Source organism: Ochotona princeps, chromosome 4 (assembly GCF_030435755.1).
Source record: "Ochotona princeps isolate mOchPri1 chromosome 4, mOchPri1.hap1, whole genome shotgun sequence".
Classification (NCBI taxonomy): Eukaryota; Metazoa; Chordata; class Mammalia; order Lagomorpha; family Ochotonidae; genus Ochotona; species Ochotona princeps.
Genome location: NC_080835.1, coordinates 17,440,553 through 17,467,518, shown reverse-complemented (window position 1 = coordinate 17,467,518; position 26,966 = coordinate 17,440,553). Strand labels below are relative to the sequence as shown.

The following is a 26,966-nucleotide window of genomic DNA, read 5'->3' as shown; positions in this document are numbered from 1 at the left end:
GGGTTGTGGCCTGGCAAAGCAGTTGAGGATGGCTCCTTGGAACCCTGCCTTCATGTGGGAGACCCAGAAGCAGCTCCTGGCTTCAGATTGGCTCAGTTCCAGCCATTGCAGCCATTTAAGGAGTGAACCAGTGGATGGAAAATCTTAGTCTCTCCTTCTCTGTGTGAATCCGCCTTTCCAATGAAAATAAATAAATCATATATATATAGATCAGTTGGAACACCTGTGACCCGAATGGCAGTGTTTGGGCTCAGATTGAGGTCTTGGCTTCCAACTTCAAGTTGGACCATTACTGGCCATTGTGGACATGTAGCAAATGAACCAGAAGGTAGGAGTGCAAGAGATAAAACTTCAAAATCCCATGGGCACGCCTCCCGCAAGGGAAGTTCATCCCGCAGTGCGCAGCAGAGTCAGGATGAGGTCCCTCTCCCAGAGGCCTTTCTTGTTCTCTTGATGCCCATCAGCTGGCAGCCTCCATGCCCTGGCTCCCCTCCCACTCTCAGATCAGCTCTTGCCACCAAAGCAGTACTCAAGAGACATGGTGGAGGACACGGCGAGCTGGTTACAAGGACCCTGGGGCACAGAGTGTGCCAAGTGCACAGCTAGCTGCCATTGTGGCCCATTCTGCTGGCTGAGAGAGGGGCTCTGGCAGCTCCCCCGCCCCGGCAGCTCCCCTGCAGCGACAGCACAGCCCAGAACCCCAGAGCGCCATGCACCCCGTCTTTGTGCGGGAGCTCCAGCCGGCCACCTGTTGTTAATCTAGCCCCGGTAATCCATTCTGCACTGTGTCAGCAGTTCAAAAGGGCACTGTTAGTATTTTTTGCCGACTTCAATTAACGTGAGATTTCAGAGGCCCCTCTGATCACATTTCATCTGTCACAAGCCAGGAACAAAACAGACAGATTCCAGCGGAGAGGAGGAAGAAGAAGGAGTTTATTGCAAACAAAAACAACCAAACAGCATGGGCTGTGCCCAGCTAAGGGTGCTCTGCTCTTCGTTCCCCTCCGGGCTTAGGTCCCTAAGACCACTTCCCATCCGTTTTCCTCCCCCTCCCCAAGGAGATGTAAGTGCAATAACTTACTGTAAAAGGCAAGAACATTTCTCTTAATAGTTTGCTACAACATAGTTAGTTACATGGTGGTATAGGCAGTAACACTTAATGGAACCAACCTCATTTTTTTGGTACATTTTTCTTACATTTTTCATGTGTATTTTTAATATTCCACCCCAGGCCATTAAGCTAAAGGGAAAGTTGCATTTATACAGGGTTAAAATATCTTACAATGAGAACAGTAAGTATTGGTTGAGGTTCATGTTCCGTCTAGCACTCAGCTCTCTTTTTCCACCACTGCACACCCCAAACAGAGTATCAGGCGCTGCCAACTGTCTTTCAAAATCAGTAGTATAAAGGCCTAGCTCTATGGATGTAAGTGAATGGGGCAGAAAGGAATGGGTAAGGTTGGCTAATGTCATGTCTACTGCTGTATCCTGCAAGACAGGAAGTGGGGTTGGCATGTCTGAGATGTAGAGCTTCCGTTATCCCCTTCTGCCATGGTGTGATGGCCGATTATTGTGCTGGGGGCTAGATTGAACAATCTGCCTCCCACAGCTGGGCCCACATGGGCCTTTGCACCTGAGGCTCGGCTGTCCCACAGATCAGGAGCCCTGAAGCACCTTCCTTGAAGATGGTCTTAACTGCTTCATGGTCCCAAGTGCCAGGGACTGCATAAAGCAGGGGTCCTGAGAGACACTGCTTTTGCCTGCATGGCTGACATGATAGGAGAGTAAGTGAGCAGGGCCCCGAGCAAGGGCCTGTGTATGTCACAGCAGCATACGCTGGGGGAGCCCTGTCACCTGTCACTCCCAACTCCTTGCTGAGTCTTTGAACTACCTTGGCCCCAAGGCTAGGGGCACGGTCACGAAAGCTGAAGATCAAGTATGGTGGAAAGAATTCAAGGAAAGTTGCCAAAGCCTATGTGTTCCAAGTGCCAACTTTGGAGACCAGCCTGTCTGTGCACCCACCCCCCACAGCCCTCTGTCCCCTTCCCTGGGATGGGTGCAGCCAGGGCTCTGTGGGGTGTGTGTGGGAGTGTGCGGTGGTAGCAACACCTTAGCGCTCAGCTTTGACTGTGACACTCATCTCTGGAGGGGCCGGCTGCCCACTCACCTGCTTCCTCGGCAGTGGCCTGAGGACAGCCTCGCCTCTCTTAGCTTATTCGCTGAGCAGTGGCCTCCCTGCCTGGCTCCAGAGGCAGCCACACAGCCTTAGTGTACTTAGCTGTCCTAGGCTCCCAAGGCTCATGGTCCTGTGATCTCCTTTCTGAAGACATGGGAGGGAGGGGCTGGGGAGTTTTGCACCTGCTGCTCTGGTTGCCCTGAATGCCAGGGGCGGTCCTTGGAGCCTGGGCAGCAGATTGGGTTCCTCTGTCTCTCTCTGCTCACCCTTGGTCACTGGTGGTCAGTGGTCTGGGGGCATTTTACTCTATGAGGAGGGGGGCTGCCTAAGAGATACTGCACAGGTCAAGGCCAGACCCAGAGCCGGGGAGCCAGCTGGGTGAGATGAATGGAGTCCTTGCTGGAGGCGTGTTCACTTAGCTGTGCTGGCAGCTGGATGGCCATGGTCATACCTTCTTCTCACAGAGGACTTTCCCTCTCTTTTGGGTGGGAATTTGCCTGACCTGGCTATAGCCTCAGCCACAAAACAGACACTGGAATAAACAGAGCCCAGGAGTCCCTTCCAGAAGCAGCTAGTCTCTTCCGGAGCCATATTGGTTCCCTTCTCTTGAGACCAGCTGCTCTCCAGCTGCTGGAAACCTCTAAGGAGGACCCTGTGGGGAAAGGCCCCCGGCCCCCAGGCCTTCCCTACTCTCTCACTAAGAGTTTGAGGAGTCTGGGGGCTCTGTGTGAAACCAAGCTCCTCAAACACACACGGGTCAATGCCAAACTTCCAAGAGCATCAAATGCAATGCCCAGGATCCTGCTCACCGTTCAAAGAGGGGTTCAAGAGCCCGGTTCTCAAAGAGGTCTGTTACTAAGGGACACCAAGGCTCGCTTCTTTCCAGAGCAGATAAGAGCAGGCAGGGAGGAGAGTGATTCTTGGCAGCCCCCCTCCTCCGCAACCACTCACCAAGACCTTGGGCAACTCCAGGACAGAGTTATCACTTGTCAACATGGAGGTCTTTCTCAGCTCAACCTGGGGGACCCAGCACCCTGAGCCTACTGGGGCTGATGCTGTTCACTGAAAGCCACGAAGGCAGAAGGCAGAATGTCAAGTGCAGCTCGCCAGCGGCTCCTCTGCTGGAGGGTCCTGTCTCGGGACGGTCACTGTGCACCATCAGCATAGTACAGGACTGGGGCCTGGCAACAAGCCCCAGCTTACACGTGTCAAGTCAGGTAGGCAGGTGGGAAGCCTGGCTCCAGAGGCATCCCGCTCCCAGGGACATGGGCCTACAGGGGCTCAACCCCCGGAGCCATCCCCAAGGCTACAGAAAGGGGCTGTGTTCTGATGCTCCGGGTAGAAGGGACAGGTAAGGGCAGGCTCTATGAGAGACTGATGGGGCAACCAGGAGTAGAACACAGAGCCCCCACCTGTCCTGAGAGGCAGGCACTGGACAGGAATGGGGTGGTGCCAGAGATGAGTGGAGAAGGCAGCCAGTCCGCAGCCATGGAAGTACCTCCTACTCAGAAGCTGAACCTGGCCAAGTGGCCTGTGAGCTGTTCCTTGACCTGAAGGTACTAGCTTGTGTGTTCCAAGGCCTAGACACTGCTGCCCAGCTCATGATGGTCAATGCAGGACTGGGAAGACACACAACCCCTCCATATCCTTCTGGACGGGTTCTGAGGTCAGGGGAGCAGAGCCTTCAGCGTTGCCTGGATGGAGTATAAAGCATCCTACCCTCCCTGTTAGGATGCATGCCCAGACTCCTCCCACAGCCCTTTCCCTTTGCAGAGCTTATCTTCTTCCAGCAACAGTAGAATGTGAGGTCCAGCTCCTCCCCAGTGTCCGCACAGATCTAGTCTCCAAGGGGTCACCCCACCAGAGCCCGGCTGTCCCGGAAGCCAAGGTGCTGGGTGGTCACGTGGATCTCCAGTCTGCCAGTCCTTTCTTTCAGTGGATCCAGCACTCCATGTGATCTTGGGAATAAGGGTCACGGGGGCTGCAGCCGGCCGGAATTGGGCAACCTGTTCTTTGAGTACAGCCACCAGCCTGGTGACCTGGGTCTCCACAGAATGGTGAAGCACGGACCAGACTGGGCTGTCGAGGCTGGGTGGGAATATAGTTTTGACTCAAAGTCAGAAACTCAGCAGGGCGGGAGCAGGAGGCGAGAGGAAGGGCCTTCCAGCGGATGTAAAGCTGCAGGAAGCCACCTGTCTTTCTCTACTGCCTGTGCCAGGGAGAGGCAGGGACCTGCCGCCCCCTCCCTCCCAGTGATCCACAGAGCCTCAGATGTGGGGTGGCTGAAAGTGCTGAGGGCCAGGCCCCTGGCCCAGGCCAGGTTCCTAAGAGCAAAGTCGAATGAGGGAAGAGGGAGAGGAAGGGCTGGGGCCTGGAAAGCATGGGTGTGGCCGCAGCCCCGAGGAGGCAGGGCAGGGCACAGGACGGGGCAGAAGGGGCCCTGTCATGTGGCCCACGAGATGGCAGCGCTGTGCTCCTTGGCTTTCATGCGCAGGGCTGCGATGCTTGATGTCTTGCGGTCGGGCTCTCCGTTCAGCTCGTAGCCGTTGAGGCCTGGGCTGAGGCCTGCCGCTCCAAACAGGCTGCTCATGTGTGTCTGGCCAACGTGACTGCCGGCCCCTGAGACACTCAGGAAATCAGGGACGCTGCTGGCCCCCGAGCCAGGAGGGTGAGCGTGAGGGGACATGCAGGCGGGCACAGGGTCACAGGGGACCACGCAGGCTGGCACTGGGGATGCGGCCCCGTTGTTGCCGATCCAGGATGGGTTCTGAATCTAGGAAGAGTGAAGGGACAAGGCATGAGGGGCTGGCGTGGAGGGGGCTGGCCTATTCCTCCACCCTCCCCTCATCACTCGCTGAGCCCCCTCCATGCTGCTGAGTCCACTGTTTTGAAAACGTTCCTGTGTGCTGAACTTCGATGGACAGTGCCATGGTGCTGCTGGAAAACTGGTCATACTATGGGGTCCCTGTTTCTAGGGCCAGGCCAGCAACTGATAGAGATTCAGTTATAAGTCCATGAAAGGGTTGCCTGGGGGGGTCCATCCTCCCTCAGCCAGTAGACGTGGTCTCACCATCCATGGACAGCTAATGTGTCTCACTGCTCTCTGAAGTCCCTAACAGACCTGGTGCATCCTAAAGCTGGGCACCTGAACCAGGTAAGACCATCTCAACCCAGAGAGCTTTAAGGTTAGGAGTAGAAGCTCTGGTTCAACAGGTACAGGTGAGAAGTGGAGAATTAAGTCCTCCCAGAAGCCAAGGTCAGGAGCGGAGCTTCCAGAGCTTGCCCTGAGGGTACCAGGGTCCCAGAAGGGGACAGAGGACCCAGGTTGGAAAGCCACATGTCCTGGGATACAGAAGGCGGTCATGTCCAATGCAAGTGGGGGTTTCACTTCAACCTTATTTTCCATCAGGGCACTGCTATTTCTTTACTCCCAGTGGCCACCTTCCCATGCCTCCTAAGTGTTTAGCAGGAAGTAGATGTGTGTGGAGGTCCAACTTGGCCCATCAGGGTCTTGGCAGACTCCAGCTCACCTACCCTCCCAGTGGCTGGCAGACTGGCCATGTGGCTCAAGACTATGGACAGCTGGTGGGTGTCACAGTACCTCCCACTTGCCAGATACCTGGGGCCTGCCCTCTGTGGTGGGAGGGTGAGGATGACCCTGGCTCTTGGGCACCAGAAATCAAGGCCCAAACCCTGGGGACCCTACACCTATGTAAGAGACCCAGGAGAAGCCCCTGGCTCCTGACTTCAGATCGGCGCAGCTCTGGCAATTATGGACATTTGGAGAGTGAACCAGTGAACAGAAGATCTTTCTTTCTGTCTCTCCTCTCTATAAATGAGTTGCCTTTCCAAGAAAAATAAATAAACCTTAAAAAAAAAAAAAAAAAAAACAAAGGCTCGGTCCCCACAGCAACATGATGAGGCAATGAAATTTTTAAGCCTGGTGGCAGTTCCCTAGGCTCCTTTGCAAGGAATTGGGAGACCCCAGCTGTCCCCCTCCCGCCCACTGCTTACCATAAGCTCCTCCCCACACAGACATGTTCCTGCCATGGTGTGTTTCCACCAGCCACCCTTACCAGACCCCAAGCCAAGGGGCCACCTCACCTTGGAATACTGTACCTCCAAAGCTGAGAGCTTAGAGGGCTTTTTTCATTACACAAAGTTTGCTGTCTTCCATGACAGTGACAGAAAGCTCACTCAGTATAGCGGCTTGCGAGGCCACTCTCGCTGTCCCAAACTTGTCTTGCCTGAACCCAGCCAGATCTTGGACATTGATGACGATGGTGATGATGATGGGTAGGAACAGCCCGGAGCTAGCCACCTTCTGGTGCAAATAGGCACACAGCTGGAATAAAGCTAAGTGGTCACCTGGCGCAGGCAACCTGCTGGCCCCCCAAGGACCTAGTCCTACCCCTCACCAGTGGCAGGAGCCCATTCTGAGTTTTGGGGTACAGGGAGCAGAGCAGCCAGTGGCAGTGCCTCACCTGGGCATAGTTCTCCGCTCGGGTGAGGAGGGGCAGCTCGTAGGCTGTGGAGAAGTGGGTTCGAACCTGCTGCATCTGCCCAAAGCGCTCCCTCTTTCTCCACTTGGCTCGGCGGTTCTGGAACCAGACCTGCAGGATAAAGCAGCCGGTGCAGGGGTCAGGCAGGGGTCAGGCAGCTGCAGACTGACCTCTTGTACCTCCCACCCCTAGTGGCGATGCTTGTGTTGAGACTGGCAAGGGTACAGGTCCAGTCAGCCTTGGCCTTCATCCTCAAGAGCTTGGGTCTAAAATCATCAACCCTGAGCCAGGGAGGGTAGCACCTTGGTTCTGGACTAGAAACCAGGTTTTCCTAAGCTTCAGAACCAATAGGGGGCAAGCATTATGCACATGTGACCTGCTACTTGTTAACTCCCTAGTGGTCCCCTGACCAAGCTCAGCCTAGGTGCACCAGACCCTCGGAGGGAACCCAAGAGCAAAGCTGTGCCTGCTTCCCCAGACATCCTGTTCCCAGATGGCCATGTGTGGTTCCCAGGAAGCACACTCGTGGGGCTAAGGGGGCCCTACCCATCCCCCCACATGCTCCCTGTAGCTTTCTTATTGGAAACAGTCTCCCAGATCAGACCTCCCTCCAAATTGTTTAAGCAAGGAGGAGCCCTGGGGACTAACTGGGGATGCTTGACTGGGTGAGAGAGTCAATCAGGGAAGGCTCCTGGGAAAGAGGACCCAAGCTGGTCCTTGAGTGCTTGGCTAGAAGGAGCTAAGTCCAGGCCTGGCTTTAGAAATAGTAAGGCAGTTCCAGAAACTGTGAGATGTCATGAACAGGGCAGTCATGGGAAAGCAGGGAACAGGGAGGTGGGAGAAATGAGGGGCTTGCTGTAGAGGATGGGGGTGGCCTGGTGCTGAGCAGCCATGGAGGCCCACCTGCCACAGGGCACAGGGTGCAGCACGGGGTGCTGACTGCTGCTTGGCAGGAAATGCTGGATCCATTTCCTTGACAGGAACATGTCCATGGTCAAGTGCTCCCCCTTGGGATCCGCTACTCCTGATCCATTACTTGGTTGCAATGTTAAGTGGGCACACCTGCCAAGCAGCTCCCCTAGACATAACCTGGGGACCAAAGCCCAGGGCAATGACCAGGACCCTTGGCTGAAGAGTCACGAAGAGTCCAAGGTGTTGTCCCACTGTGTGGATGGATAACCTTCCCACACCCATCACGCCCAGCACTGCCTGCTACCGAACCACACACAGCAAGAGCAGCCCTGCCTGACCCATCTGCCTGGGAGCAGTAAGTGCTCCTCCCGGACCTAGGGCGAGAAAGGAGAAAGCTGCCTGGGCTTCCAGGAAAGCTGGCTGATGAGTTCAGCGGAGCACAGCTGGCCTCACTGTCTGCATCTGTCCAATGGGGCGGCATCAGTGCAGATCTTCGCAGGGAAGGTGCCTGGTGCGCCAGCAGTGGGGGAGGGAGATGATGGGAAATGCAGACCCCAGGCTTCAGAGGACTTGCTGTTTGCTTTCTTACTGTTCCTGACCTTTCTCACTGGCTTTTTTTTTTTTTCTGGAGGAAAGCAATCAGAAAGGTCAAGGGATGCATGTCTCGTCTTAGTGCCGGGAGGGGGAGAAGAGATGCCCCCCCTCCACTGCAGCCCACCTTCCCATTCCTGATCCTTGGTACACGTGAGGGTGAGTGCACACATACCCCTCCCAGGAGCTGTAGCACATTCCTTGGGGACTAGCTTCTCTTGGACTGCTGGGGAAGGGGGGTGGTGCCAGGAGTGGAGGGGGGAGGGAGCTGTGTCAGGCCTGCTCTGGAAGCTTCCAGGCCCAGGCTACTGCCCACAGGGAGCCTAGGGCACAGAGGGGGGTCTCCCCTCTGTACTGCCGAAATGGGATCCCCCTTTATCAGTGGCCTGGCCTGGGGGTTAGAGGGGCAGGAGGAGAGAATGAATCAGAGAGCTTGTTTTCATTTCATGTTTAATTTCCTGCAGGCTTAGTTCAGTCTCTCCACCCCTGCCTCAAGCCTCCCAGGGTTGGCTGTGGGGGGAGCCGGGGAGGGGGAGGGGACGGACCTCAGCTCCTTTCCTGCTGGGGGGGGCAAGGCAAGTGCAGTCTGGCTTCTGCTGCTGTGGGGGGGTGTGGGGGTGGGGTGGGGGGAGATGTTTCCCAGTGACTGTGGGTTCCAGGTGGCAGGAAGGGGGGCAAAGAACAGGGCAGGGCTGGAAGGACTTGGGGGGTGGCAACAAGTGGCTAGTGGTCAACGTGGGGTCTAGAACTGAAGGGAGGAGTGTGGGGGCAGGGTGGGAGGGTGGAGGGAGCTTGTTACCGAGGCAGGAGGGATGGGATTAGGCTGAAGGCTTCCTTGATGGAAGGCATGAGCAAGAAAAGCAAGGATAGCTAGGCGGCCAGTAGCACAGAGCGGTGCCCATTTCCTCCTTCCCCTTTTGGCCTCTGCCTTTTACCCCTTCTGCTCTTTCTTCTCTGGCCAGGTCAAGCCTGGCTGGCCATGCAAGACCCTTACTCCTCACCAGGCCCAGTGGCAGGGCTCCCCTCCATGGCACACCTTGCCCTTCACGACACCCGCCCCCCCAGGGCAGCTCTGGGAGCACGACCCTAGGGAAGGGAGAACTCCACCACCAGGTCCCAGTGGCACCCCAGGACCACCCCGCTCTAACACCCTCCGCCCCAGGCCCCTGGGCTCAGCCAACCACAGACCTTTCCTGAGGACTGGGCTGTGCAAGGAACCAACTGTCTTGGCGGAGGCCTCCTAACCGCAGCCCATCTGGGGCCAGGGCGGGGTGGCCCAGGGCGGGGAGGCCTGTCTTATTGTCTTCAGACACCAGCTGCAGGGATGGGAATCCCAGACACAGCAGAGAGAGGCCCCTGCAGCCCCCCTGGAGCAGGGCCAAACCCTAGGCTTCTTCCCAGGAAATGTCCGTCTTGGATCCCCCCACCCACCCACCGCCCCTTGTTGGCCCTGTCACCTCCTCCTTATCCCCACTGGCACTCCACATCAGGCACCTTAAACTAGCTTGCCACCACCAGCTGAACAGAGTCTGCAGGTAGGGGAGAAGCGTTCCATGACAGCCCCACCCCCACCCTGGACACTGCCAGGCTCAGGGCTCAACCCAGCAGTCTGACGCACACGGAGATCCCACCCACCCTGCTGCTGCTATACAAACAAAAGGACATGGAATAATCTGGCACAAATCCCGGGAAGCTAACCAAAGGCAAAGAAGCCCTGGCCTGGGATCCGGGAGGCTGCGATTCCAAGGTTCCACACCACTGCGATATGGTCAACTCCAGGCGATCACATCCCACCTCTGGGCCTCTTCCAGGTTGGCTGTCCCAAGAGATCCCACGATTCCTGCCTGCATAATTTTTCTGGGATTCCATGATCTTCCCATTAGGCAGTAAGGCACACAACCCATTAAGGTTCCCCTTTCTGCCTTGGCTGCCAGGAAGCTCAGGGTTGATGTTTGGGCTCAGTGGTAACTAATGACCCTCAGCCTAGACTTCTCACCTAATGGCATCGCCATTTCAGCATGCTGTTCTTATTCTTAGATTAAAACAAGAGCCGGGGGCCCAGCGTGGTAGCCTAGTGGCTAAAGTCCTCGCCTTGCATGTGCCAGAATCCCATATGGGCGCCAGTTTATATCCTGGCGGCCCCGCTTCCCATCCAGTTCCCTACTTGTGGCCTGGGAAAGCAGTCAAGAATGGCCCAAAACCTTGGGACCCTGTACTCATGTGGGATACCCGGAAGAGGCTCCTGGTTTTGAATCCACATGGCTCTGGCCACTGAAGCTACTTGGGGAGTGAATCAATGGACAGAAGATCTTCCTCTCTGTCTTTCCTCCTGTCTGTATATATGACTCTCCAATAAAATAAAAAATAAATCTTAAACAAGCAAACAAAAAAAACCCAAGAGCCAGAGTTGTGGCACATCAGGTTAAGCTGCCACTGGCGATGCCAAAATCCTCCATCAGAGCACTGGTTCAAGTCTTGGTTGCTCCGTTTTTGATCTACCTCCCTGCTAATGCACACAGCAAGTAAGTCAAAGATGGTCTAATGATGCGCGTCCCTGCTCCCCACATGGGGAAACCCATATGCAGCTCCAGATTTCTGGCTTCAGTCTGGTGCAGCTCCAGCCACCGCAGCCATTTGGGGAGTGACTCAGTCGAGGGAGGTTTTTTTTTTTCTCTCTCTCTCTCTCTCTCCCTCTGGAAGTAGACACACATTTGCACGTGTGTGTATGCAAAGGCAACACTGTTTTTCCTATATGGCGGACAGAAAACTGTTATGCAGGCCTCAGTGCCATTCCCGTTTGTGCTAAACAGGGCATGCTCCCTCCCAACACAGGAAATCCTGACACTGCAAGAGATACGCACACTCACGCTGAACATAAGAATGGCTTTGCCCACCTCAATGTAATGCCTGCAGGAGTGTGCCAGGCTTCACCTGCCACAATAGCTCCATGTACATCCATCGACTGGAGCTGAGGGTAGGTTCGGAGGGGTCTGCTGGTGTCTACCAGGCCTTGGGCTGGAAAAGCAGAAGGAGCTGCTGGGCCTTCCTTCAGTTTAGCTGAAGCTCGCGTTTTGTTGGGTGGATTTTTGTCACCTGGACATTAGCAGCTCAGTCATCTCTGCTTTGCTTCTGGCTTTTCCTTCACTATGATTTCTGGGAACAGAGTAGATCACTCCTCTCTGGTGGAAGCAGGTCAATGAGCCCACATATCCTTATTCTTTGGCCCTGAGGCTCTGTGTTTGACCTGTCCCTATAAGCAGTGCGAGTATAGAGTCAGTCAGATAGTGCCTGTCTTCAAAGAACTCGCCTTCAAGTGCAAAGAAACAATACTTTAGTCAGTCATGCACTCTAGAAATGAGATAAAATAGGATCATATGATGGAAGGTGACCTGGTTGTGCTGTGTTGGTTTAAGTTATTTTGGGTGACACTGAGTTGAGTTGGGTTCCATGGTGCTGTATTGGGTTGTGTCGGGTTCTGCTGTGTGGCGTTGCTTTGACTGTGTTGTGTTGTGCCGTGTTGGTTGTGTTTTGTTGGGTGGTGTTGCTCTATGTTGGGTTCTGTTCTGTTGTGCTGAGTACTGCTGAGTACTGCTGTGCTGTGTTGGGTTGGACTGGGTTGGTGGTGGACTGTTGGGTGGTGTTGCTTTGACTTGGGTTGTGCTGGGTGACGTGTTACTGGCTGAGTGGTGCTAGGTGCTCCTGCTGTAGCAGTTGTGGTCAGGAGGACCTCTCAGAGGAAGCATGCTGAGTCAGGATGGGAAAGCCGGGCAAAGAGGCAGCCATCCCAGCCTGACTGGAACATTCCAGCTGCTGCCCTAGAGCTGCTTTAAATGTCCTATTTCTGGTCTGAAATGAGAGCTCCAGGTACGTCACGAGAGGGCCCAGACTCTCACACCCTCTGAGCCCAGAGACCCAGCTGGCAGTTTCCTGCTCCTCCACAGGGCCCTCCCACTTTCAGCCCTGCCCCCCAGTACAGACATAAGCCCAGTATGAAAGTGGATCAAAGCAGAGGCACTTGGGTCAGGGACAGAGACACATCGGGCACACTTGGAGCCCCCATTCGCTCTGCCTGGCTGGACCCCGAGCTACACAGCACTCAGGGTGCTTGAGGCTCAGTCAGGTGCCCCCAGCTGCAGCCCTCACTGACCTGTACGCGTGCCTCGGTGAGATCCGTCCTCATGGCCAGCTGCTCCCGAGCGTACACATCCGGGTAATGGGTCTTCTGGAAGACCTTCTCCAGCTCCTCCAGCTGGTAGCTGGTGAAGGTGGTGCGATTCCGCCGCTTCTTGCCCTTGTTACTCTCGGAGTCAGCCTTCTCCAGCGGGCTGGGGAGGTCGGCGCTGGCCCGGTCCTGGGGCCCCTTCACCCCAGCCTCCTTCACACTGAGGTAGCTGCCATCCATGCCCACTGTGTCAGAGTCCGGTGGTAGCTCCGGCTCCCCCAGGGAGCTCTCCTTAGCTGGGAGGGGAAAGGGGGAGCAAGACAAGATCAGAAACTATGGCTAAGCCAAATAAGGCAGGACAGAGCATTGGGTGGGGAGAACGTACCAGGGGAGCCATGCTCCCCGAAGCACATTAGGGGTGAAGGTGGAAGACTGAGGATCCCACGTGTTACCCCCATGTGGCAAACCCCCTTCCTGGGCTTCTTCGCCATCATCTTGAGATGTATTTCTTCCAGCACCATTGTTAGTTGGCTCTGAGTTGGTCTGGTTGACTTCAATCACTTTCAATTCCACTTGAGGGATTCAACAAGAGTCATGGAGCCTCTGCCTAAGGACCCAGTGTGAGGGGTCCCTTCTCCTTGCCTGCCAACCCACCCTCCCACTGTTCCCACCTACTGTCCAACAGAAGGGGCTTCTTGGGCTGGTGTGTTAGCCTAGTGGCTAAATCCTCACCTTGCATACCTAGGATCCCTTATGGGTACTAGTTCATGTTCTGGCTACTCCACTTCCCATCCAGCTCCCTGCCTGGGCCTGGGAAAGCAGCAGAACATGGCCCAAAGCCTTGGGACCCTGCACCCACGTGGGAGACCTGGAAGAAGCTCCTGGCCTCAGATCAGCTCAGCTCTAGCCATTGTGGCCACTTGGGGAGCGAACCACTGGATGGAAACTCTCTGTAAATCTTTCCAATGAGAAAAAAAACTTTAAAATTAAAATTTAAAAAGGGGGCTTACTTCTTTGGGACTGGGTGGATATAAGACATGGGTCACCTTGCCTCTCACTGGGCTGCTGCCACCCAAAGCCACTTCCATGGGATAGGGTGGGACTCCCTAAATGCTCACAGCTGGAAGCACCCTCCACCCAGGCAGGTGGTGGATGAAGAAGCAGAGGCTTTCATGAGGAAGCAGAATGTAGCTTGGCCACATCCAACAGCCTAGTCAGCATTCAAGGCAAACCTCCCCGGCCCCCTGCTAGGAGGAGGGCGGGGGGGGGGGCGGGTAGGGACCCTGGAGTCCACCCCAAATACCAAAACTTAGACTCTCTAGCTCTGTGTTTTGGGCAGACTTTATTTAATCACCCTACATCCTCAGTTTTCCCCTCCATAAAACGAGAGCAAAGATACCTGTGGGATCTTCCTTCTCAGGACAGTTGTGAAGCCAAAAGTTAACAAGCAAGGCACCAACCAGTTCACGGCCACAAGACCCTGACCCTGGGGAAGTTCTCCAGGTGTGAAGGTCTCTGTGCCTGGGCAGGGTCCCCCTCCAGCACCACAGGGGGCACAGTGCAAAGCAGAGAGTGCCTCGCCAGCCACACGCGCCCCACGCATGAGCAGGAAGAGTAGAGCTAAGTCCCCCAGGCCAACTGCAGGGGACCTAAGGGTGGCAGAGCAGCCAGGGCGTGACGCATGATGCCCCATGAGCCCAGGCATGTGCCCATGTGTACACACACACACACTCACACACACACAGACATGGCCTCGGCTTCGGTGACATTATGCAAACTACAGCTGGCAGCTGGAGGGAGAGCTTTCAGCAAAGATATTTATCTTTATGGCAGACAAGTAAGTTTTAAGTTGTTTTTTTTTTTAAAGGAACTAAATCTCACCCAGCTTCACCAAAAATAAACATCCTTGTTATGTAACTTCCTGGAGGCCAGGGCTGCATTGAGGGTGGGCAGCCCCTGTGCCCTCCAGCCTCCGCACCAGCTCTGGGACCTGAACCTGTAATCCTGTGTACCGGAGGGGACTGGGACAGGGACCAGCCGGCACGACAATGGGCAGAGAAATCCATGCTGCGGGGACCAAGGGATGGTAGGCACCTGCAGAGATGCGTGCTCTAGTGTTGTTGTTCTATAGATTCATTTTATTTGAAAGCCAGAGTTAGAGGGGGAGAGAGAGAGAGGGATTCCATTTGCTGGTTCACTCCCTCAAATGGCCACAACAGCTGCGGCTCGGCCAGGCTAAAGCCAGGCCACAAACAGGGAGTTGGATGGGAGGTGGAGATGGGAAAGCAGTTGAAGACGGCCCAAGGCCTTGGGACCCTGGCACCCACGTGGCAGACCCGGAAGAGGCTCCTGGCTTTGGATCAGCTCAGCTCCAGCTGTTGCATCCACTTGGGGAGTGAACTAGTGGACAGAAGATCTTCCTCTCTGTCTCTTCTTCTCTCTGTAAATATTACTTTCCAATAAAAAAGTCTTTATTAAAAAAAGAAAGAAATGGGGCAGCCAGGACATAAACTGGTTCCCATATGTGGTGCTGGCACTGTAAACAGAAGCTTCACCCAGTATACCACAACGCCAGCCCCAGAGTCTCACTTTTTTTTTATTATTATTATTATTTTTTATTATTATTTTTTCTCCATTAATTAGAGTCTCACTTTTAACTATGGGGAAACTGAGTCTGGCAAGAAGAGAGGCTGTGCCCTAATAACTGCCAGAGCTGCAGCCTCAAGCTCCTGGCTTGCCCTCTGCTCCCAGCCCTGTAGTCTTAGGCCGTTAGCCCAGCATCCAACAGGGAGGGGCAGGATGTAGCTCTTCCTTTTCAACATTATAGCCACCGAACACGGAGACCCTGACACTGAGGCTGGATCACTCCTTAACAAAGGAATCCACCAGCTTCCTTGGTCTCCCCAAGCTCTGAACTCCAGCCACCAGCCTAAAGCATCCCTTCTCTCCAGCTGGCCTCTAAGATGGCATCAAATGCCACCTCCTCCAGGCAGCCTGCCCAGACTGCAACCATCCTCTATCTTCTGCTCAGCCTCTCCAATCAAACCTGTGTTTGCTGACCTGCTCAAGCTGTGGGTGTTCAGTTCCATCCACATGTAGTCAGTTCTGGAGCCACTGCCATGGGATAGCAGGCTAAAGCTCTGTCTGCTGTGCCAATATCCTATATGGGCACTGGCTCAAGTCCCAGCAGCCCCACTTTCGGTCTAGTTTTCTGCTTATGGCCTGGGAAAGCAGCGGAGGATGATTCAAGTACTTAGGTCCCTGCACCCATGTGGGAGACCAGGAAGAAACGCCTGACTCCTGATATGTAACAGCTTCGTTCCAGCTGCAACTGCCGCCACTTGGAGAATAGAACAGCAGATGGAAAAAAAATCTCTATGCCTCTACTTTTCTCTGTAAATCTGCCTTTCAAATAAAAATTTAAAAAACAAAAATCTTGGGGCCTCCTGTCATTTGTCCTTCTCAGCCCAGAGTTTAGCTTAAAACAGAAGGCAGAGCGCAGTAGGTGTTCACCCAATTCCCAGCAAACGTCACTGAGCTCTCATTCAGATGGACTGTGTCTGTGCACCTGCTGTGTACCAGTGCTCCGTGGGGTGCCTGGGGTGTGGCAGCTGAATGACCACGCGTACCAATTCGTCCTCCTGCAGAGTGAGCAAGAGGGGAGGGGTCAGGGCACACTACAGAGGGGCACGCAACATCCAGTGCCAACTACGCAAGGCCGGCAGCTCACGTGGCAGGGGCCCAGGACCCTGAGAGACTCCCCCCGCCTCCACAAGGAGCAGCCGGGGTGCCAGCCGGGATGGGAAGCGGAAGCCAGGAGAGTGGGGTCATGACAGAGCCTGTCAAACACAAACCAGCATCTGGGAAATCTTGGGCAGTGTTTATCCGGAGCCCATGGGGCTGGCACAGAGAGACAAGGCCCCCTGCAGTGTGCCAGGCCACTGGACAAGCCTTCCTCAGGGCTCAGCAACTCCAGTGCTGGCATGAAGCTGAGCAGAAGAGGGCCAGCCTCCTCTCCCGTCCACTGGGAAGCAGCTCTCGGCTGAGAGTCTCCCTGTAGAAGGTGGGAGAGCCCTATGGGGATCATCCCAGGGCTGTGGGATTCTGAACAACACAATTGCCACCTGCAGCTTCCCAGTCTTTTTTTTTTTAAAGCAAAATATTTATTGATTTGAAAGGCAGAGTTTCAGAGAGAGAAAGGATCTTCCATCTGCTGGTTCACTCCCCAAATGGCCACAACAGCCAGGTCAAAATCAGCAGCCAAGGTCTCCCATTTGGATGGCAGAGATGCAAGCCCTTTGGCAATCATCTGCTTTCCCAGGCACGTTAGCAGGGAGCTAGATGGGAAGTGGAGCAGCCGGGACTTGAACCGGTAGCTCATTTAGCATGCTGGCACCACATTGGTGCCACAGCACCGGTCCCAGCTTCCCAATCTTGATCTGGAAGTAAATCCTGGGGCACTGATGAGAATCAAATACTTGTGCATATGTGAACTGCGCATGTCCACTCGTGAGACACACAGAGCAACACATGACTCGTGGAAGGTATGTGCCTAGGGCAGACGCTATGACGATGAGACCAGGTTAATGTTACCGCCCTTGGCTGCAAATGATGCAACGGACAGCATTCAGTTCAAGGTTCTGTGGTCAGTCGGAAGCCACAGAGCATCCCCTCGCCATATCCTGACTTCCTGCGGGGACGGGCCATCCATCCCTTCTTGGAGCCCCCTTTTCTGCGGCCAGACCGCTCTGGCTGTCAGCTATCTGCTCCAGGCACGAACGGAAAACTCCCTCCCTTCCATTCCATCCCGCCCCACCTCCCCCGTCTCACACACACACACACACACACTCACTCACTCGTCTTAGGTCTGGGTTCACCTCTGTTCCAATGACATGGAAGCCCTTGAGAGACTCCAAGGAAAGCAGGCCGGGGAGCTGTGAGCTAAGGAGTGTGAAGCTCTGAAGCCATTTGGAGGATGCAGCGAGCACACACTCCCGAGGGCACAGCACCAGCCAGTCTGCCTTTGGAAACGGGTGTGAGCACCACGAGTGTGGTTGCCTATGGGCGAGTGTAGGATGGAGTGGGCACGTAGGTGTGTGCTTGCAGGCACCCGGCAGGTGAGATGTGAATGCCCGCAGGCACATGTACAGGTGAGGGTGAGGATGCGTGTGCAAGTTTACTGCATGTGGGTGTGTGTTAGTATTGTGTGTGACTCTGTTACTGAGTGTGTGTTAGTGACTGTGCGGGTTCACTGTGACTGTGGGGAGTGTACTGCATGTCTGCGTTTGAGTACACGTGTGAGTGCACAGATCTCTAGACGTGTGTGGGTGGATCTGGACATGGGCGACATGCGTGTGTGCGTGTTTGTGTGTGTGTGTCTGTCTGCTCGGGCTGTGCATAAGGTACACCTGGCTAAGGAGTCTGAGCAGTTTTATCCTCCACGGGTTTGCCTGCAAACATCTGTTCTCCTGGGGACGCGCTGTTCACACTGTTCTCAGCCAAGCCGGCTCCACACACCCCGTGGCTGCATGCATGGCACCGATGTAATCTCCTTAAACTAAACAGGCCAGCATGGGGCCCTTTCATGCTATTTAAAGGGCACTGGCAAAACCCACGGCTTTCCAAACAGTCAGGCAGGGGTGCGGTGGGGTGAAAGATCAGCCATTGATCACATCCCCACAGGCCACATCTGCCACCCTGCTCAAATGAGAGCTTTTAGATGGGTTCGGTAAGTTATGCTGGAGGTACTGGGTAACATTCCAGTAGAGCTCGCCTGCATGCCCTGCGCAGTCCAACAGTGTGTCCCCCACTCCAGAGGTGACCGTCCCCAGAGATGTGTGGCCAGGACTCGGGCCAGCCCCACTCAGTTGGCATGGGCACGTGTGTGTATCTGCATCCAGAGCCCAAATCATCAAGCGTGAGAAACCACCCAGGTCACAGAGGCTAAGGCAGAGTGAGGATGAAATCGAATGTGCGCTCCTGAACAGGATGCTGCAGCAGCCACAGGGCCTTGGCCACAACCAGGGACATCCAGAGAGGCCACTGCCTGCGGTGGGGCTGTGAACTGTAGCATTAGACACGGACAAGACCTGGCCGGTTCCCCTCCTAGGCCACTGATGTAAAGAAATGAAGACTCCCTGGTGAAGCGGGGGAAAGCGAATCTGCAGGCATATGTTTGGGGCAGCTCGGTTCCTAGTCACCCCAAACCGGAAGCACCTAAGGTCCTTTCAAAGCAGCATGTGGTGGGGCAGGTGTGGAACCCCCAAATGGGAAGCAGCGCCCAGCAGAGAAAGGACCAGAAGACTGCTGCCTGCTCCTTTGGGGACCAATGTTGGGGCGCAGCAGGGTGAGCCGCCGCTTGCAATGCAGCGTCTCAGGTGGCAGCGGTCAGTTGAGACCCAGCTGCTCCACTCCTGATCTAGTCTCCTGCTAGTGCGCCTGGAAAGGAAGCAGGTGTTGGTGCAAGTGCGTGGGCTCCGGCCACCCACGTGAGAGACCTGGATGGAGTTCCGGCATCTTGGCTCCACCCACTGCAGCCACTTGGGGAGTAAACCAGCAAACAAAAGATCTCTCTCTTTCATTTTTTCTCTGCCACTCTTCCTTTCAATCTACCAAAATTTTCCTAAAGAGAAGCTCATCTCCCAACTGGCTCCATTTGTGAGTCCACACAGCACTCACGTGACAGCCTGGGAACGTCTGAACTGCAGGGCAGCACTGCAGATCACCAGGTGCCAGGTGGCTGGCGGAGGGGACGGCTTGTGCAGAAGCGGCCTTCCGAGTGCAGGAGCACGTGACTCCAGACACAACCATACTACGCCTCATGATCATCCACAAATTAACGTGTCAGCACGTTCCAAAAAATGTTCAACTAGAGAGAAAACACAACATGGTGTTCAAATATATGAAAGAAAACGAAATAAATTTAGATAAGTGAGGGGTGGGTGCTTGGGGCCATCCCATGGCCAGCTGCCGGAGACTGGCCCAGGGACCCAGGTCGCCGCTGCCTATGCAGGACACCCCGATGGAGCTCTTGGTCCCTGGCTTCCACCTGCCCAACCGCCTCACCCCTCACCCCACATTCTTGGGGAGTGAAGCAGAAAATGGGAGATTCTCAAAACACTAAATATGTAAAGGTTTATGTGATTTTTATTCAGCAACTCTACTTTGGGGAATCTATTCTGAAGAATAATTGATAGGTCTGAAAATTCACCTAGAGCAAGTTCCCCGTGGCGTTGGTGTGTCTGCGCAAACGCCAGCGATCCCCGGAGGATCCAGCCATGGGGCACTGGTGCAACTTTTGCAAAGTGAGGTGCCTTCTTGTTTCCTTATCCTGCACACTGTTCTTGGCATTGAACATACATTATCACATCTTTGGGGTTTCTGTTGTTTTTTGGTATTCAATCTGCTTACTGTCCATAAAACAGGAAATATATTCAAATACATTATATTCGATGAACAAGTGAAGTTGAGAGAACAGCCTTTTAGTTCAAGCGACAATGTTCGCCTTGCTTTATATAAAGCCAATTTCCACGCAAAAGAGAGGCAGATGTAGAATATCTGTCCTGAAGAAAACAAAAGAATTTTCTGGAAATACGAGTATGGGCTAACTTTTGCAATTTTTTTCCAGTTTGAATTAATTTTCTATTTTCCCATGAACAGGTTATAACATTCTCTGAGGGTTGGGAATTTGCTTTTTAAGATTTAGTTATTTATTTTACCTGAAAGAGTTACAGAGAGAGGAGAAACCGGTATCTCTCCCACTTGCTGGTTCATTTCCTAAATGGCTACAAAGATGAGCTGATTTGACGCTAGGAACCAGGAGCTTCTTCTAGATGTCCAATGTGGGTGCAGGGACCCAAGGCCCCGGGCCATCCTCCACTGCTTTCCTGGACCACTATCAAGGAATTGCATAGTAAGTGGAGTAGCCGGGACTCAAATGGGCACCCATAAGAATGCTGCCCCTGTAGGCAGAGGATTAGCCTACTACACCACCACTGCGCAGTCCCAGGTTGGGAATTTAAGTTACTGTATGCATGCCCACACATCCTTTACCAAAGAGCACCAGTTCGAGTCCCAGCTCCTCCACCTCTCACATGGCTTCCTGCCAGTGTGCACCCTGGGAGGCAGCAGGTGAAGTGCTGGGTCCCTGGCACCCATCTGGGAGACCAGACCGAGTTCCAGGCTCCTGCCCTCAGCCTTGCCTAGCCCAGCCCTGACTGGAGCGCCTGGGGAATGAACCAATGAATGGGAGATATTTCTGTTTCTATTTTCTCTTTCTATTCCTTTGAACTAAAATAAACCACTTGGGGGGGGGGGTGGTAAGCTTGTAAACATTTTGTAAAAAGGTTTTTTAAAATAAAATAAAATCATTTTTTAAAAACACATAATCTGAAAGCAGCACTTGGAGGCACACAAGATACACCCTGTGGCGGGGTGCTGGTGCTGTGGAATTGCGGGAAGGGAGAGTGGGCACTGGCTGTTGGACGGAGGCAGGAGGGCAGCTCCTGGGCAGGGCTGCCGTCCTCTTCAATGGGACCCTGCCTGAGCCCACATGGAGATGGCACGACCCCGGAGCCTCCCAGGGTTCTCTTGCTCTGTGACCCATCTCCACTCTCAGCACCCTCACATCCACACCACACGCCTATCCCATCCCAACCCTCAAGGATGACAGAACCAGCTTACGCACAGGCTACCCCGCCAAGCTGGGACTTCCCATAAACTCCAGTACCTTGGCAACACCTCTCCAGCCTCGCATGGCAAACACATCTAGGAAAGAGGGACGCTGCCGAAGCTGGGCGTCCCAGTTCAGTTGTTCGTCTGAATCCCGCACAATCTGTCCACGTGACAATCAGGCTAAGCGTGGCACGCGGGGCTTGATGGCAGGAGGACCAGGCCCTTCTGCTCACAGACTCGCCTTCTCCCGTCCACAGTACATGGCCTGCGCACCCTCCCTTTTGGGGCGTGCTACTCTGAACCACTTGTGGACCACTCTGGCTATTTCCTGTGCATCACTCTCCTCTGTAACTTGTGTGGGGCTTTTCCTCAGTACGAGGCATTCTCTGCTTTACACAGTGGATTTTTTTTTTAAATATACCAAATAAGTAGGGGTGGGACAGGGTTTGCTGTTGCCATGGCACAGCCAGTCAAGCTGCTGCCTGCAATGCCTGATTGCCATGAGCGCTGGTTTGTGTCCTGGTTCCTCTACTTGTGGTCCAACTCCCAACCGATGCACCTGGCAAACTGCTTGACTCCCTGACACCCGAACAGGAGACCCAGATGGAGATTCTGGCTCCTGACCTCTGACCTACCCGGCTTCAGCTACTGCAGCCATTTGGAGAGTGAACCAGAGGATGGAAGATCTCTCTCTCTAACTCTGCCTTTCAAATAAATAAATATGTTTAAAAATCTAAGAGAAAATTGCACATATCCAAAAAAAATGATATGCACAAAACACTTTTTGGATAAACTCTTACTCTTGAATGTAACACTATATTCTCTGTATGAGGTTTGCTCTGCTGCTCCCACTGTTGAGGGCTGCATAGTATTCCATGGCATGGGAAACTTGATCGAGCTGCCTCTCTATCATTGGGGTATGGGTTTCTGATGGAATTCACAACTGATCTGGGATGAACTCCTTGTTGCTGTATCTCTCACTGCATCCGTAGAGATGGCCTTAGCAACAGTAAGAATTGAAAGTATGAGTTCAACGACACACACAGATCTTCAGGCCTTGCATATACAGCCATTCTGTCTCCCAGGCATGTCTCAATGTCCTCAGCTCCCAGCCTGGTGGCCACCCCCAGCAAAGCCAACACTGGCCATCACATTGGTTCTTCCATCTTTGCCAGCATGCCGGATGGCAGCAAGATCAAGTTGTCCCTTACCCATTTCCTACCATCAAAGCAAACCCTCCCCTTGATTGGTGTTCCTTCTGCTACAAATGGCCTGTTATCAGCCTGCAGTCCAGCCAACGGTCACCCTTCTTCCTCTTGACTCACCCCTTCCACACTGGATTCTGCTGTAAAGCTCTAGTTCACAGGTCTGCCCCTCACCAGGCCAGGGGAGGCCTCCCCAGGGCACTGCTGGGCCCATGAGCTGGAGCCGGGCCTGGTGGGAGCAGGTGCTTCGGACTGCATCCTTGTACTAACTGCAACCAGCCTGTGTGCCTGGCTGTGAGAGAGGCCAGAAAGGCTTTCAGAGGTCAGGCAGCTCTCACAGCCCATGAGGGGAGGCTGAGGCATGGGGTCGGAGAAGGAGACCTTGCAGGAAGCAGGGGGAAGGGTGGGAGGGTGCTGAAGAAGTCAGCCACAGGGCAGGACGTGAACAGCCAAAGACCTCGTGGCTCCTCTGGCCCTGGGCGAACTTCCCGGCTTCTGTTTCCTTAGCTCAGCAATGCTGCGTGAATCCCAGCCAGAGAGCCGGGTGAGAAGAGGTTTTGCAGGGACGCAACCCTGCAGGAAGGCAGGACAGACGAGGGGTACCCACCCCGGATGTGCACCCAAGGGGCTGGTTCACTACCCCCTGTATTAACCCAACACCCAAGCAGGCAACCTCGAGCCTGAAGTTGCTCATGATAGCCACCAGGAGGCACTGCAGTTCCAATAAAACATCTCTGGCCTGGAGGTGGTGCCCCTTTGGCCCCAGACCTAGGTGATGTATCTGAAAGTTGAGCTCAAGAAAGCCTTGGGTCCCAGTCAAATAGTCATGCGGTCCTACTACGTGTGCCCCTCAGAGAGGGTTCCCATCAAGAACCAAGAAGGGCTTGGCATTTGCCAGGGCACAGGTATCTGCTGCGGTTCTTGCCTCCTGTCCACCACACATGAGGCAGAGTAGCAAAGACTGGCACTGTGGCCCCAGGGAGCTTCCGGGGACTAACCCGTGGACATGGCCCCCAGTGCACAGTCCATGACAGAGAACATCTGGAACCCCCAATGCCGGCCGTGGCCATGGCCACACAGAGGCACTTGGAGGCAAAGAGATGTGTGTTGGTGGCTTAAACAGTTCAGAACATTATGCGCGTGTGTGGATATACAGTTATCAACATGCATACATACACTCTGGGACAGAGATCAGGACAGACTGAGAAGGAAGGCGCAAACATACAGACAGCATCTGGAAAATTGCCCTTTCTTTTCTCTTAAAGATTTTTTTTGGGGGAAAGTCAGATTTTCAGAAAGAAGGAGAGACAAAAAAAGACTTCCGTCCGCTGGCTCACTCCCCAAGTGAGCCGCAACGGCCAGAGCTGATCTAATCTGAAGCCAAGAGCAAGGAACCAGGAGCTTCCTCCAGGTCTTCTACGTGGGTGCAGGGTCTCAAGGCTTTAGGCTGTCCTCTGCTGCTTTCCCAGACCACAAGCAGGGAGCTGGATGGGAAGTGGAACAGCCAGGACACAAATCAGCATCCATATGGGATCCCAGCACACGCAAGGTGAAGACTTTAGCCACTAGGCTATCACGCCTGGCCCATTTGCTCGAAGTCCAAAATTCAATCCAAACATTTTTTTTTTTAAGCATGAGGATAACCCACCTTAGCCCGGCTCAGTGCCCCGCAGAGCTGGCCAGGACTGGAGCTCAGTGTGCAGCCCACCATCTGGCCATCTCCTGTCCAGCGCCTCTGCAGGCAGGCAGGCACACTGCGGTTGCCACCCAAGGGTGAATGGCCACTCCAGGGACAAGCGGTGCTTCCCAGCATTTTGCCAGCATGCATTTCCCCACAATCACTTTGGTGACCCTGTTGAAACTCTTCTAAAGCCCTGCAGGAGGTAGTGTTTTGTTAGCCAAGGTCAAGTTGCTGCTGGAACACAAGAATAAAAACAGTGCTGGGACTGTGTGATCTTGTGTCGACTGGTCTGTAATCCCAGGTTGCTTCACTGACGATGAATCCCGTCCTGATAAAAGCTCACCCGGGGTGCCCTGAGCCTACCAGGCCCACCCAGCACCCCCCGCTCAGTCCAGCCCACCACACCTGTGCTCATGACATTGACCTGAACCTAAAGCAGAACAAATTCCAACACCACAAAACCCATCTGCAAGATGTCCTTGAAGATTTCCTAAGGGGCCCAGCGCAGTAGCCTGATGGCTAAACCCTCATGTTGCATGCAATGGGATCCTATATGGGCACTGGTCCATGTCCCGGCATCCCCGCTTCCCATCCAGCTCCCTGCTTGTAGCCTGGGAAAGCAATAGAGGAAGGCCCAAAGCTTTGGGACCCTGCACCCGCATCGGAGACCCGGAAGAAGCTCCTGGTTCCTGGCTTCGGATCAGATCAGCTCCAGCTATTGTGGTTACTTAGGGAGGGAACCAGCAGATAGAAGATTTTTCTCTGTGTCTCTTATTCTCTGTAAATCTGCCTTTCCAATTAAAAAAAAATCTTTAAAAAAATTTCTTATAGGGCCCAGTGGCTAAATCTTTGCCTTGCCCATATGGGTGCCGGTTTGGATCCCAGCTGCTCCACTTCCCTGCTTATGGTCTGGGAAAGCAATGGAGGATGGCTCAAGTCCTTGGGACCCTGCACCTGCATAGGAAACACAGAAGAAATTCCTGGCTCCTGGCATCAGGACTGGTTCAGCTCTAGCCATTGCGGCCATTTGTGGAGTGAACCAACCGATGGAAGACCTCTGTCTCTCCTTCCCTGTTAATCGGCCTTTCCAATAAAAATAAAAAGAGGAGGAGGAAGAGGAAGAAAAAGAAGGGCAAGTCGTGAGCAAGGTGGAGCAAGGCTGCAGGGCCCTGGGGGAAGGACACTGCGTGACTTGGACCCTGGGGTCCCGCAGGGAGGAGCGGCCCCTGCCAAACGGGAAGGTCAAGAGAGGCTCGACCTTGACCTTCTCACCAATGGAGCACTGCACACCAAGGCAGTCATGCGAGGCTTGTTGCATTTGATGGGAACACCGCCCCCTGTCCCTACCCCGTGTGCATGGACCCTAGGGGTTGACGAGGACAGTGACCACAGCCATGCCATGCCATGCCTGTGTCTGCGTGGTGCCAACCCTGTCCACCATCTCCCTGATCATCCCAGCTCCGTGCGGCTCTGCCTCAGGGTGTGTGTGGCTCAATAACATCTTGGCACTTCTCAGCGGAGAGGGGGCCCTGGCTGAGCCTACCAGCAGAGAGGCTCTGCCCCTTACAAGCCCGGAGGAGCACACAGAAATCCCAAGTCTAATGGGAGGGGCGTGGAGGGGGACTCGGGCCAGGTCCTCCCAGCTCCAGCCCTGTGGCCTGTCTACCCTCTGCCCCCTGACCTCCAGCAAACCACGTGACTGGTCATGTCCCACACCCAGCAGCCCGCTTGCACTTTCAACCAACTTTGCAGAGAATCTATAGTCGCACCTTGGATTGCCCAGCAGATGGTAGGGAGAAGTGAAATCCTATGAAAGGCATGAGAGTTGGTCCCAGATTGTACCTGTGTCTCCATCCATTCATTCGATGTTTCTAGAGCACCAGTAAGGCACCGGTAGTCGGAAATGACAAATCCAGTCACACAAGCGCCCTCCTCCCAAAGGTTCCCCCTGGAGAACAGAAGGAGCTGGGCAGAGCAGGACACATGCAGGTCCTGGGCAGCAGCTCCATTGCCATAGACAGCTCCAGCTCTCTGTAGGGAGAACTCTGAGGTGGTCGCCAGGGAGATGCATGTGAGAGCTACGACAGCCAGCACGTTCCCCAATACTATGAGAAAACCAAAGGCTGTGAGAGGAGGTGGCCAGGCTGTCCTCAGAACAGTGACCTGGCCTCACGTGACTCAGTTTCCCTCCCCCAAAAGTAGGACTAAGAAGCCCTCTTTGACCCCAGCATGACTCGGAGTGCATGACCGCTGACCACTGCCTGACACAGCAAACTCTCTGTCCCCGGGATTCCTGCTCTGTGCCCTGGTCACATGGCCTTTACCAGGTTAGACAAGTTGAGAGAGCTGGGCGGACAGAATGAGGGCAAGATGGCTCCACTGTATGGCAGCCCTTCCATCCGCTCCTCCCAGGTGCCCAGAACATGTGTAAACCTGAAACTGCCCATGGCAACTCCCAGAGTCCATTTCATAGGTATGTATCTATAAAGAAATATATAAATGCTGATGTACAGGGACTGTAAACCACTGTAAAAATCAGACCTTAAGGGCCCAGCGCATTGGCCTAGCGTATAAAGTCCTCGCCTTGAATGCACCGAGATCCCATATGGGCACCGGTTCTAGTCCTTGCAGCCCTTCTGCCCATCCAGCTCCCCGCCTGTGGTCTGGAAAAGCAGTTGAGGAGGGCCCAAAGCCTTGGGACCCTGCACGCAAGGCAGACCAGAGGCTCCTGGCTCCTGGTTTTGGATTGGCTCAGCTCCGGCTATTATGGCTGCTTGGGGAGTGAATCAACTCCCCAATGGATGGAAAATCTTCCTCTCTGTCTCTCCTTCTCTTTGTATATCTGAATTTGCAATAAAATTTAAAAAGCTTTAAAAAACAGACCTTAAATGATTCGACATTCCACAAATTTCAAAAATCTTTCCCTGAGGCCAGTATTGTGGTACCACCTACAGCACCAGCATCCCATATCAGCACAGGTTCGAGTCCTGGCTGCTCCACTTCTGACCCAGCTCCCCGCTAATGCACCTGGGAAAGCAGCAGGGCCCCTGCACCCACACGGGAG

The 26,966-nt window shown here is 54.2% G+C and overlaps 1 protein-coding gene across 1 annotated transcript in view; it reads right to left on the bottom strand.

Moving 5' to 3' along the window:
- Nucleotides 1–3,896: 3,896 nt before the first annotated feature.
- The window catches only part of ALX4 (ALX homeobox 4), a 40,957-nt gene continuing 17,887 nt past the window's right edge, over nucleotides 3,897–26,966 (bottom strand). The window contains exons 2-4 of the mRNA XM_004585386.2: nucleotides 12,329–12,639; nucleotides 6,661–6,789; nucleotides 3,897–4,949 (exon numbers count right to left, since the gene is read on the bottom strand). Coding sequence (XP_004585443.2) covers nucleotides 4,620–4,949; nucleotides 6,661–6,789; nucleotides 12,329–12,639 — 770 coding nt within the window. The 3' untranslated portion in view covers nucleotides 3,897–4,619. The remainder of the gene's footprint in view (nucleotides 4,950–6,660; nucleotides 6,790–12,328; nucleotides 12,640–26,966) is intronic.